Here is a 14,739-nt window from a genome sequence, read left to right as displayed (position 1 = left end):
AATTGAACTTAAGAAGTGGTTCGAGAGATAATATGTAGTATGCTTTTTAAATGATTTGAATTTAAGTAGTGTTATTACCCTATGATTACATCAAGAAAAATAAATAATATTAGTCAACTTGATTGTTTTTTTTTCTTCCCACCAAAATAATGAAAACCCCTAAAAGCAGGAACAGTGGGGCGCCGTCTGACTTGCCGCTACTTCATTCCAAACAATATTTATAATAAAAAGAAATCAAAAGCTGAAGTACCCATGAAACGAGCTCCACTCATTCCTGCTCTTCAATAACAACAAAATTCAAATATAATAATAATAATATAATCGCTATATTCATCGTTGATGATGACAAAATGGGTGACCTACAGATTCAACAGGAACAAAATAAAGAGGCTCTTATAAACCCCCACTTCTACTAACTTCAGCTACTAATATCAACAAACATATATAATTTAATACTACAAATAAGTTAAAATTCATGTTGATTTTCGCTGAATTTAGCACTTGTTCCTGTGGCTAATCACCTCCAAACTATAATTAACATGTAAAAAAACTTGGATTATTGAAAGAAAAAAGAGGGAAAAGCCTATGGCTATATTCCTTTTTTTAGAGGGTTGGGTTCCTAATCATTTTCTAGCCCTACATTCTATCATTCCTGCTTTGTAGCAGCTGACCATATGCTTTTGTTTGTGCCCTTTCTCTTTTGTTTATGTCCGGAGATGATTTACCTGAAAGTTGCACCGAACGTCGGCATCCAAAAATCGACCGGGCTCTCAGCGGCGACAGGGAATGTGCTTGACACCGGCACTAAACAAAGCTCCCGGCTTCTTAGGTCTTTCAACTTGTCACTACTCTGCAAGACAAAAGAGACAAGTTCATTATTAATTGTATTAGTACTAATGGTAGTTATTACCGGCCTGAAAAAAGAATAGCATTTATCATTCAGTCTTTTTCATTTTTATTACCTGTTGTTGTATGGGAGCTGCTGCTTGTTTCATATATGGAGTACTTAATACCTGAAATCACGTAAAAATAGCATCATTTCAGTTTAAATTTCATCATGCATGTGTTCTGTTCGGATTTAAAGTTTAGGGTTTAGTTCATATTTATGATTGTAATAACTCGAACAGTATTAATCGTGAGAAATAGGTAGAGGAACATACAATGACTTGATCATGGAGTAACTTGATGTATTCAATGGCTTCATGTAGAACTGATGCAGTATCAGTCTGCAAAAAAAATGGTAAAGCTTTCAATTATGTACTTTGAAGATATCAAAAGGTAAAAAAAATCCAAAATTTTACCTTTCCGAAAGGTGAAACCAATTGCTGCAGGGCAGTGATTCGGTCCCCTAGCTTCTCTTTCCTAACCTGATCATGAAAATTTACTGTAATTTATAATTGATTTCTTTGAATAATTTATCACTAGCTTTAATGTAGGACAAATTTATACAGTAGTATACCTTAAAAGTTGGTAATGGCGATGGAGTTTCAAGTCTTGGCCTTTTCAATGGAGTTTCAGTACTGCTTCCTTTCTTCATCACTGACCCCGAATTTTTCCGATTCCGAACTCCGTCGATGTTGGTCTGTAAAAACCAATTCATGTCATCCAGGGTAACCCTAGCTGTGATGTGTATCTAAATGCATGAACAGAAAGAAGTTTCAGAGGGTTATTAGGTTTACCTCTGTCGTCAGGCTGGAGCAATTAGGTTTCTCTTCGAACGGCGGCGACGGAGAAAAGCCGGGTTTAACGTCGTTTACGCCGGTCGCAGTTGAAGAGGAGTTCCAAAAGGATGTGTTGTTGGAGAACTGCAAGTTACCTGCAGGCTGCTTTGTCAATGGCGGCGGCCTTATGGAAGGAGCACCGTAAGCGGCGGCGGAAGGCATATAGTTGATTGACTGGTTGTTGAAAAGTGATTGTTGTTGGGGTACTTTCCGATCAGCTTCGAACGGAGTTTGTGTCAGTGTTGATGGACAGTCATATGAGGCTGAACCCATTGCAAACCCAGCTGATAATCCTTGGCAACTGTTAATGGAAGAATCTTCACTGGAACTCAACCTTGAACCGATAAAACAAAATTCAACTTCAACGACGACAGGTTCATGTTTAATCATCATAAAGATATCAAAATCAATTTAACTTACAGCAAAGACTGGTTCCAGTCCGATGTTGTGGACGATGAAAAGCCGAAACCCATCATTTGTAAGGTGGAATCAATCAAAACACTGCTGTCACCATTACGATCGGAATCCGCCTGCAGCTGATCAGGCTTATGATAGAAAACTGAATCGTTGGACCTCGCCTTGATATCCGCCGTATCAGTGCCCCATCCGAAGCTTCCGATATCAGCAATCCCCGTCGCATACAGCGGAGAATTACACCCTGTAAACATGGTTTTCGTCGGATTCCACCATATTTCTCGACAAATCCCTGCATGAAATTCTTCTGCCATGATCGGAATTGTTCTTGGCTTGAGTGGGAGCTCTTTCCTTGTGAGATTAACGTTATTGGTATATGTAATGGATTACAGGTGTAGCGGAGATATATGTAATTTATATATATATGGACAAATAGAACAGAATATCTGTATATATGCATCTAGAATTTATTTTAATTGATTTTTATGAAATAATACTTAGTAAATTAAAATAAAATATTAGCACAGATTGTGACAATTTTTTTATATAAAAGTTATTGGTGTAGGTTGATCGATGAAGATACTATTAATTGGATCTGACAACCATGTCAGTGTTTTTGACTTGATGGTTTGTTTAATCGGACAGTTGATATTTTATTGAATATAAAAAAATGTTTTCCTAAACCTGAAATTTACGGATCACCACCGGAACTTGACGGTTTTAACCCATTTTTTTTTGTTTGAATATGTAAATATGTATTCTTTTGTTTTTATGTATATATTGTAGTCTTTCATTTATAAGTTCTCTAATTTTTAAAGTTGGATTTATTGTCGTTCCTCCTATTAATATTAATTTTAAAATTTTAAATTAATTATTTTAAAATAATATCTATTAATAATATTTTTAACTATTGATGATACATACATTCACAAATACAATTATTCCAACTCAATAACTTTAAGAAAAAAACCTTTTAATTATTAAAATAATTTGATATATACTAACAGCTACTTTAAATATTCCATGCTTAAATTATTATAATGTGAGAGAGCTATTAAAGTGTTATCATATTCTAATATTTTCATTGAAGAAACTTTTGTCAGTATTGATTATGCTTATTCTTTATTGTCGACATGAGTATTATTTGTACCATTATTTTCTCGAATTGTTTTGTTGGATTTTTTGACTTCTCTCTTTATATGGTTATATTTATTAAGATGATAAATTGATTTGAATCTGACGGGTTTTAGTTTGATCAAAATTAATAAGGTTGATTTTTAATAATTTGGGTTCAAATAATTTTGTAAAGGGTGAGATCAGATCAGAATTAGTTCAAGATAAAAAATTTCTAACTCGATCTGAGATAAAAATATAATTTTTCATATATTTAAATATAATTACGATAATACTTTTTTATGATATTTTTCTAATTAAGTTTATATTTTATTGAGTAAAAATAAATTATATTTTTTTACATGGGGTAAGGCATATGTATTTTTTTATAATTTAAATTTCATGCCGAATAAAATTTCTTTAAATTTGAATTAAATTCATGTAGAGAGGATATTTTCTTTAAATCAAGTTGGATTGATAAAAATTTAATTTAATCTAACCCATAATCATACCTATTGTTTATATACAAAATGAATTATGTTTCTATATAGGGATAGACTGAGGGATCCTGGGATGCAACCGCTCCCTTTAGAAATTAAAATTATTTTGTATTTTAGATAAATTTAAATATTTTATATGAAATATTTAATTTCGCACTCCATGAGATCTTATAGTCTCATACCTTCTAAGGTTTTAATATAATATTTTATATTCACAGCACTATCACAAATTCATGTGTCTGTCTTTGTTTCTATATTAATGGATTGAGTTGAAAGCATGTCATAATTATGATGAGATATTAGAGAATAAATATAAATAATAATAAAAATATGTAAAAATTTAAAAATTGTAATGTAAATATAATTTTCTTATTTTATAGTTTTTATTAAAAAGGGAAATCCATAAATATAAAAAGAAAAGAGATAATGTTTCATGAATAAAAAAGGCGAAAATGGAATTGACTTCAAACGAAGGCGGATTGCCAAACCAAAACGCCGCCTAATATGTTTTTTTCCTATTCTTTTTTTCTTCTATTCAAATAAAGAAATTTTGTGAAAATATGGAAAGTCAACTACCTAAAGTGAACGCTTATTTTCTTTTCGATAAATGTAGGTTTCAGAAAATAAAAATGAGAAAATTCAATATTAAATAAAAATAATTTTTTAAGAATGTCTAAATTAATAATAGAAGTAATTAGTCCAAATTATTTTTTTTTTATTAAAAATAGAATAAGATAAAAAAAATTAATGATTGATTGAATTTTTTAGGTGATAATAGAGCCGACTCTAAGAGGAACACCCTAAGCAATAGCGGTGTGAAAACTACCCGACCCAGTTGACCTGACCCGTCGATCCGGACCTAAAAAAATCGGTTAATTTTCTAAAAAAATTACCCTGCAGGGTCGGGTACCCAATCTGACATTTCCCAGGTCGGGCCCGAGTCACAATATAATGAATTTTTTATATTAAGGATCATTAGATTTTGTATTTCGAACTTTTAAATTTTATGTTCGGATGCTGGAGTATGTAATTCGAAGTTTCGAACATTTAAATTTGTGTATATATTTTTTAAAATTAATAATTTGAAAATGAAAAAAAAAACCGGGTACCAAGTACCCGAAATACGAGAACCCATAAAATCCGGGTATAAGATCGATAAAACAATTTATAAAACCAGGGCTCCATAACACATAATTTAAAATCGAAATAATACAAACTCTGAGTTTAATAAAATTTATACATAAGTATGGTACTATGAATAAATATGCTTGCTAAGCTACGATACATTACAGTACTTTGAAGGAGATGCAAGAAGTCCTCCTGTGACGGTGCTCCACGAAATGCTCGTGCTACTAGCCTGCCAACATAAAACATTCGAAGACTGGGCTTACAAAGCCCAGCAGTATAATCGCTAATCCAGAGCAACATAAGAATTTCATAACCCAATCATGCTGAAGACGTGGCACTAAGTTGTGGGCACATGTATGTTATAGATCAAGTGTTACCTACTTAAGGCTTAGGTGTTTTAACACTGGGATAGGGTTTTTAACCTTAACGACTACAACTGCAACTTATTATCTAAATGCAACACTAACACTCATGTGCATTATCTGAATGTAAACCTGCATATACTATGCATTACCTGAATGCAAAATTGACTCTGTTGTGCCTCATACACTAGATGTGGCAGACATCATAGTGCGACGGAGGGATCTTGTCATCTCGGGGATCACACCCCTCTAACCTACCACTAATGCTAATATATGACACACAACTCCTAATCTGCTACTGTGGTAGGCATCATGGTACCAGCAGAGGGATCTTGACATCTCGGAGCTTACACCCCTCTTGTAACACCCCAACCCGTATCCGACCCGGATACGAGTCCGAGATGTCACATTGACATTTCAAAACCTTTATTCTTGCAAAATAATAGAACATTTGAACTCTTTTTAAGAAAATACGATAATATATTGTTAAATCATGTTTCTTATAACCAATTTAAGAAAATATACGTTTTATAAACAGTAAAATACGATATGAACAATACCGTATAAACAGTAATGAACAATACCGTGAACAGTACCCGAATGTTAAAATTTTCCAAAATGTCAGAGGGGAACCGATTCCCCTGCTACAGTACTTTCGTAAAATACGTATAACTTCATAAAAACCTAATTTTTCATCCGTATAAAATTACCATTTACATATACACATTCAAAACATTACAAAACTCAATCATATGAATTTACAAAATCGATTAAAACATATCGGGATTCGAATCTTTGTTTGCTTGCCAACCATTATGAGTATTATAAAATACATACTATTAACTTCTTTTCTGATCTGATATTTGGAAAGGAGGAACTGACCTGTCTTGTATAACTTTTATCAATCTTCCTCTTCTCAAAACCTACGCGTGAAACAATCACACGCTAAGTCGTTGACTTAGTGAGGCATATAAAACATATTATATAACCATATAACATTTCATATAAACAAAAGGTATGCATATGCCAATACTATCATTAATCCATTTTACTTACCATATATTCATCATATAACACATATATCACTATACCAAGAAATAAACATATTATCATGTAATTTCTATAACATATTTCATATTACCAATACACATATCATATATAATGTATTTGTTATCATCTCATTTTAATCCATGTACACATGTCACTAATTCTTTTTATCATATAACATATACTAAACATTTTTATACAGATCATGGAATACATATATCATTTTCACAACAGAGCATATATAATATCATATCAATTGATTTATTTACTCTCTTTAAAGACCATGTATTAGCCCATGTATACTTTTGAGAACTTAAGGTATGTGAGTACATTGAGGTTGTGCACCACTATGCTGTCACCACAACTCGTATAAATGTCCCGAAGGACTAGTTCATAGATTCCGAAGAACCTCGGTAATCAGTCCATATGTCCCGAAGAACATAGGTAAACAGTCTATATGTCCCAAAGAACATATGTAAACAATCTATATGTCCCGAAGAACATAGGTAAACAGTCCATATGTCCCGAAGAACATAGGTAAACAATCCATATGTCCCAAAGAACATAGGTAAATCCTCGACCCTTGGCATGTCAACTATACCCATAGCTCTCATTTCACATAACATGGGCATTATCATTTACAACAGTTCACATTACTTAATCATATCATTTCTCTTATAAACACATATCTTTTCTTTTCAGTCATGTATCGCATGTACGTGTAATCATTGATCTTATAATCACATGTTCCTTCTCTTCTGTCACATACCACATGTATGTGTAAACATATATCTAATATCATATAACATGTATCACAAGTGCATGTAATCACATATTACATATAATCACGTAAATCGTTTCATATGATTTATATCATTTCACATGTAGTCACATAAACATATATATCATATCTCGTTCACATATAATTTCCCATATAAATCATATCATTTGATTCATATCTTATTCTTATATCATCATATATATGTCATCTATATTCATTCACTTAATCTCATATATTCACATATACATTCACATCACATATTCATATAAGCTTATGTATCTCATAGTTCTTTCACATGGCTTACTATCACATTTTTATATCATACATCTTATAATATATTCTTATATCATAACTTGTTTCCTTTATACCTATTCACAATCACATTAACAAGTACTCACACATATCATTTAACATATACACTCGTAACTCTTTATTTCATATCATGTAATACTCTTACAGAGTATCATATGCTCTTATCATGGATTTCATGTAACATGTTCTTGCTTTCATATAGTCACATTTCATATAACACTTATTGTATTCATATAAACTTATATATGTACTCATGTTCATACTTTCATATAGTTCATTTATCAATGTCATATAACTTATCTCACAGTTTTACATAATCACTTATATCACATTAATTATCTATTATTTCCATGTATTTACTTTCACATAGCTCGTCACATAGGCATGTATTCTCATATTTTACTCTCATATGTTCACATCGATCATGGTCACATAGAATAATATTTCTAACATATCACATCACTTATAATACATATTCCTATAATTACTTATATCAATATCACATAGCTTGTATTGTAATTTCATATATTCATATACACATAAACATCACATCATTCACAAATCAAATAACATTTTATGAGTCAGTTCTTACCATAGTAACTCCGTCACTGGCTCATCGCAAGGCAATGTTTATTCAATAACATAAGTGAAATTAAATTGCACTCACTTTAGCCTTGCTTTGATTCGATCCTAATCCTTTGATTATTCCAAAACTTGTTTAAGCTCAATATCTACATAAATATAACATTTCAAAACAATTATCAGAAGCCTAAACCTTAAACTTGATGTCAATAACTTAATCCGATTTAAAGAACCAAAATTCCATTTTTCCATTAGGGGGAATCGATACCCCCCAGGGGGAATCTGTACCCCCTGCGTAATCTGTAATTTTCGTTCAAGCCCAAAAAATCACTGTTCATTGCACGAAAATTCACTCTTTCAACTTCAATTCTTCAAGTTTCATTCCCTTTCATATTCTTAACTCAAATATACATGCTTAAACTCATTTATATCTATTTATTTCATCTTAAACCTCAAAATTCTATTCTCCATATAGAAATCAATAATCATACCAAATTTTCCATGTTATCCAAACTTAATTCTAACACTTATAACTTCTTATTCTCATGAATGACAAGTCAAATTCATCCTCCAAATTTATTTAAACCTTCTTATTCAAAATTTCACTTAAAACCCCATTTTCTTTAATCTGTCATAACTCCGTTATCTTTTGATTTTAAGATAACTTAAGTTTTCCTTAAGCTTAGTTATCATCTAATCGTCAAAACCCAACTTAAATTTCAACAAATAATCACCAAAATAGAAAACTCACTATAGACACCTCATTTTTCCACCATTTCCCACTACCCCAATTAAATACCATTTTTATTATTTAATATCCCTGTAACACCCCTAACTCATATCCAACCCGAATACAAGTCTGAGGTGTCACATTGACTTTTCAAACTTTGACTCTTATAGAAAATCCCGAGAATTTTTAAAACTTTCATTAAAACGAAATACATTAATTTACATAAGACCATAAAATACAAAATCGATCAGAGTATTCATAATTAACCACTTGTTACATGCCAACACCCTATACATAACCAAGTACATACTTTGTCAATTACTTCTGATCTGATCTCTTAGTAGTATTGCTGTCCGTGCTACTTCTATTTCCACTTTTCTTGATTCTTGGTACCTACGTGTAAATCACTTACACGCTAAGTCATAGACTTAGTGAGGCAATAAATGAATATGCAACAATAAACTTATAAATGTTCATACTTACCATTGGATCATGACATTTCAATATGAATGTATCTATCGCATGATAACATATAATGCACATACGAAACTTACCTTCTTGTATCACTTTCACTGTAAATCTGTATTTCAATTGTATAGCCCATGTATATTATTGAGAATAGAGGTATGTGAGTACATTGAGGTTGTGCACTATTGCTGTCACCACAGCTCGTATCAATTCCCTCATAGGGCACCGAACCTTAGTTCAGTATTCGTCCCGAAGGACCAGTCCATAGATCATGAAGAACCTAGGTAAACAGTCCATATGTTCCGAAGAACATAGGTAAACCCTCGACCCTTGGCATGCCAACTATACCACTAGCTCTCTTATCACATAACATGGGCATTAACATTCATAACAGTTCAATTTACTTATTCATACTTTCTCTTATGAACATATGTCTTTTGTTTTCAGCCACGTACCAAATGTACGTGTAATCATTGATCTTATAATCACATGTTCATTCTCTTCGGCACATACCATATGTATGTGTAAACATATATATAATATCATATAACACGCATCACAAATGCAAATCATTTCTTATAGCTTAATTCATATCACATATTCATATAAGCTCATATCTTATTTCACATATATTTTCCATATAACTTATATCTCATAATCACACAAATCATAACATTGATCACCAATCAAATAACATTTTAGGAGTTACTTCTTACCATAGTAACTCCATCACTGACTCATCGCAAGCCAAATGTTTATTCAATAATATAAGTACAAATTAAATTGCACTCACTTAGCTTTGCTTTGATTCGATTATAATCTTCAATTGATCCGGAACGGGATCACGTTCTATATCTACATCATCATACATAGATCTATATTAGTATTATAACTAATATACTCTAATGGTTCACTCTTTAGACTAAGAGAAAAGGCAATTTCATCTTTTAATGAAGGTATGCATCGATGCACTACTGTTGCATCGGTGCATAAAATGCATTCGATGTTGTATTATTACTGGGATGCATCGATGCACTACTTATGCATCGATGCACGAATTGCATTCGATGTATTTATTTTAAAAGAGTGCATCGATGCACTTCCTGTGCATCGATACACCTTCAAACGATTTCTGGGTTTTAACCTTGATGCATCGATGCACTATGAATGTGCATCGATGCACTCTGCCCAGAACCTCTTTTTGAACCCAAAAATCATCCACTCTTCACTCAAATGCTTCATATTTCATCCCCTTTCATATTCCTAACTTTCATATACATGTTTAAACTCATTTATAATCAATTATCTCGTCTTTAACCTTAATATCCTCTCCTCTTTATTAACTTCAAGAATCATACCAGATTTTTAACATGTTTTAAATCTAATTCTAACACTCCATATTCCTTAATTAGATTGATGACAAGTCAAATTCCTTCTCAAAATTCACTTACTAACTCTTTTCCATATTTTCCTTAAGAAACTCATTTTCTTTAATCTTTCATAACTTCTTTATCTTTTGATTTTAGGACAACTTAAGCTTTCCATAAGCTTAAGTATTACCTAATGATCAAAACCCACTCTTAAAATTAACAAATAATCAGCTAACAAGGAATCTTACCTTTGCAAGCTTGGCTCTTCTCTCTCTCGTACATGAAGAAGAAGAAGAAGAAGATGAAGAGAATATCTCTTTATCCTTATCCCCTCTAACATATATATCCTTATCATATCTATTTTTAATTCATTTATTAGTCAAATGGCCATTTTGCCCTCTACTTCATTTGATAATTACTAACAACTTTTAGGATTTATTTCCAGATAAATCATTGAACTAATCCATTCTTCCACTTTAATCACTAAATTTTTGAAACTTTACCATTTAGTCACTAACCCATAGTTTGGGATGTTACAATCCCCACCATGTACTCATCTCTACCCTCTACGCCAAATACCACCAGCACCAACTATCTCCACTACAAACACTATCTCCACCAAGAAGACAAGCATAAGTGGATCTACAAGGCAAGCAATGAAGTAATTATTTTAGTCATAAGATATGAAAAATAAACAGTGTAATATTTCGGGTATAAATAACCGAACAAGAATATGTAAGAGAGGATCCTTGAATTTTTCCAGAACAGCAGAAAAGCAATAAAATACACCTAGTCCAAAAGGTATATTATGTATTTATTTTCTTAGTATTATTTGTTTATATTCGAAGTAAAACTGAGCATGAATAAAAGATAAAAAATAAAAACTTTGCACGTAAAATAGAGAGAAAACCGAGAGTTTAAAATAGAAGGAAACTGATCATAGTCGGGAAAGTCTTCACGGTCGTCGGAGTGCATGAGAAACCGAAAGGTCGAGAGACTTTGAGGCTCGTTTTAGAGGTGTTTGGGTCATTTTTAGTCAAAAACAACTAGATATGAATTTAGATCTAAGTGAGAGGGTGGTTTTTGGTAATTTTTAGGAATTCCGGCCACCGTGTATGGTGGTCGGAGAGGTGGTTGGACGGAATCCGACGATGACTTGTGGTGGCCGGCCGAGCCACTTTCGTTGAGTTCCTCCCTAACTCTCTATGTTTTTTTGTGAAGTCTTGATGAAAATGAAAAAAAAACTAAATGAATGGTATTTATAGATGAAGTTTAGGGGTTAATTACATCATAAATCACTTATATTTGTGTGTGTTTTACATGTTGGTCCCTTAAGGGACTGTTTCTGTAATTTTCATTTTTAGGCTGATTATTATTTTTTAGGAATATTTTATTTATAGCCCTCTGTATTTTGATATATTTATATTTTGAGCACCAAAATATGTTTTCAGATCTTTTAATTCGGCCATAGAGTTTTAATTAATTTAAATTTAGCCCTATGTTTTATTTATTTTCATTATTTGCAATTTTAGCCTTTAATATTGAAATTGTTTATTTTTAATCACTTGTTTATTTGGTTTTATTTTAACTTTTGTATGAAATTTGATTTGTGATTTAGTCATATTTTTAAGTTTATTTATAATTTTTTGCATGTTGCTTTATTTTAGTTCATTTTAGTCTTAATTAATTTCGTATGATATCCTCATGAGCATTACTTGACTTGAATTAAAATAAATTGACTAAGGATAATATTCGAGCATTTTAATATTGTCGTAAAGTGACTGTCTTAACGTATAAGAAAGTTACTTTCGATAATTTTAAAATGAAAGTCTATCCTATAAGTGAGACCAATTAAAATATATTCATTTTTAAAATTTGGGGACTGAGGAAAAGATGATATTCTTTTAATTAAATTCATCGAGAAAAGATAATTAGATCGAACCTATGGTCTCGTCTCGAGATATTTAATTAATTGAATACCCTTATTCTCATTAAATATTGGTAAATAAATAATTAATCAATTGATTGATAGTTTTTTTTACTTTTGCATGTGTTTTTGAAGGTTTTCAAAATAATAATGTTCGATCATAAGTAATTAAATATTATTATTTTATCTCTAAAAATTATTTTGGGTGTTATTATTTTGAAATTTAGAATGAAGTTTTAATATTTTTTTATTTCGATTGGAGTAAGAATCGATTGTTTCAAGGTATGATAGATCATTTCTTCTCGATAGGAAATAATTAAATATTATTATCTTTCATCCAAAATTTTGAAAAAATGTTATTTTAGGGGATCATAAATCAAATTAATTTTGAACTTGTACATTTTATTACAAAGACAATTAATTAATGACTAGGTACCGATTTAGGGCGCTGTGGGGTGCTAATCCTTCCCCACGTGTAACAGACTACCGAACTCATTTTCTGGTAACGCGGGCCTAAATTTGTTGTTTTAATTAAAATTAATTTTTATTTAAAATGACAAAACGTTTTTGGGTGCCCAATCACACCCTAATCAAAGATTGGTGGCGACTCATTGAACCGTATTTTTATCATAAAGGAATTTCCAAATTTTCGAAACGAGAGGTTTTTTAATCACATTCACTTTTAATTTAAATTTAATCTTAAGAGAATAATTAAAAATTGGTGTGGTTTTTAAAATCTCACTCCGGGAAAAAACATTTTCGACAGCTTGGCGACTCCATTGGGGACATAATTTTTAGAGAGTCAGGCCAATAATTGATTAATTAATTGTCTTTGCAAATAAAACATACAAGTTCGTTCTAATTTTTGTTTTTGATCTCTTGTTTTGTTTTAAATAAGTCTAATTTGGTTTTTGATCCCTTGTTTTGTTTTAAATTAGTTTTATTTGCATTTTGACTCTTAATTTGCTTAGCCACTAAATAGTTGTACTGATCTGTTTGTTAATGCTGTCAGATTAAATAATTATTCAGGGTCTCGAGTTTTATGTTTATTGTTGTTTGCTTTGTTTCACTTTTCCTCACACACTGCACAACTGCATTTGCATAACATGAGCTAAAACCCCGCTCCGTCCTATTTAAGTAGGAGTAAGTAACTACTCCCTCGTGTGGTTTTCATCTCCGTGCGGGACAGTGAAACGCTCCTTGGGCTCACGCCTTATGATCCTTGTGAGGTTTTCACCTCCGCAATGACATAAGGAAGTTTGTCCCCTCAAATTGAACTCGATCCAAAAGCCTGTGATGGGCTAGGATTGAGGGTTCGGTAGCCCAAGGGGGCACCGACAAAGGACAATTCGAGGACTCCTTACTTTAGAACCGAACCCAACATGTAGTAAACTTAGAACCCAGATACAACCTTACCCATACTATATGGTCTGATGAGGAGAGTATAAAAGGAAAAGCTTATTTGGGCATTCTTTAGTGACATTTTAAATTCTATGTGAACTAGAAATCATGCGGTTAGATTTAATTTCTTAGATAAGCATGCAAACTAGACAGCATGAGGTTAGGATGTTTTATAAACAAAGTATATGGGTAGAAATCATGACTGGGTAGGATCTACTAAAGCATGATTGGGTAGCTAACATATGAGCTAGGTTTTATCGATAAATTGAATTATGTTTAGTCAATTCATTTATGATTACTGACCGATTTTCTTTCTTTTTGTTTACTTTATCCTCATCTTGCATTGCACTATTCATTTCATTTGTTTGATCCATGACTGATGTCCATATAGAAGACTAGTATTATGGAACGAATGATTCAAAAAGTAGAGGACAATGCAGACGTCTTGATATGGTCTGAGCAGTCTCAACTAACAAATGGAGATAATTTATCACCAGGGTATATCAGAGCTGAGAGGGTATACTCACATCAACGTTTGTCGGAATGATCTGAACGAACTGAAAGAGATTTGGGGAAGATGGGAAGCGTCCGATAAGCAGTTGTTCTATCAACTCCATGGTGACATTTCATATCTCATTGATATTCCGGTTGATCAAAATTTGTTTAGAGCTCTGGCTCAGTTTTGGAATCCGTATATAGTTGTTTTATATTTGGCCGAGTAGACATGACGCCTACTATAGAGGAGTATCGTGCCTTGATTCGCTGTCCGAGGTTCCAGGTAGAAAAAGTATACACCAAACCCCCAAATACTCCTTCTTTTAAGCAGAAACTTATTATGATGACTGGCATGAGCGAAGAATGGGTTATGAGAGGTATAAAAAAG

At 32.0% G+C, this 14,739-nt stretch overlaps 1 protein-coding gene across 1 annotated transcript; it reads right to left on the bottom strand.

Annotated features, from left to right (window-relative positions):
* Window positions 1-441: 441 nt before the first annotated feature.
* On the bottom strand, window positions 442-2,510 carry LOC120183475 (transcription factor bHLH112-like). Its single transcript, XM_039188156.1, has 8 exons — window positions 2,142-2,510; window positions 1,779-2,055; window positions 1,680-1,730; window positions 1,460-1,582; window positions 1,302-1,367; window positions 1,161-1,226; window positions 963-1,013; window positions 442-850 (listed from the first exon to the last, which is right to left on the bottom strand). The coding sequence occupies exons 1-8, from the start codon at window positions 2,447-2,449 to the stop codon at window positions 722-724; spliced, it is 1,071 nt and encodes a 356-aa protein (XP_039044087.1). The 5' UTR covers window positions 2,450-2,510; the 3' UTR covers window positions 442-721.
* Window positions 2,511-14,739: the final 12,229 nt, after the last annotated feature.

The sequence above is a fragment of the Hibiscus syriacus genome, unplaced genomic scaffold (genome assembly GCF_006381635.1).
Source record: "Hibiscus syriacus cultivar Baekdansim isolate YM2019G1 unplaced genomic scaffold, ASM638163v2 tig00112762_pilon, whole genome shotgun sequence".
Taxonomy (NCBI): Eukaryota; Viridiplantae; Streptophyta; class Magnoliopsida; order Malvales; family Malvaceae; genus Hibiscus; species Hibiscus syriacus.
This window is presented reverse-complemented; position numbering and strand designations above follow the sequence as displayed.

Bases quoted from the DNA above. Each gene is read 5' to 3' on its own strand.
- LOC120183475 (XM_039188156.1), bottom strand. From the start codon at position 2,449: ATGGCAGAAGAATTTCATGCAGGGATTTGTCGAGAAATATGGTGGAAT. The intron at 1,583-1,679 runs GTAAACCTAATA...TGGTTTTTACAG, and splicing joins GCTCCAGCCTGACGACAGAG to ACCAACATCGACGGAGTTCG. The intron at 851-962 runs GTAATAAAAATG...TTTGTCTTGCAG, and splicing joins CAGCTCCCATACAACAACAG to AGTAGTGACAAGTTGAAAGA.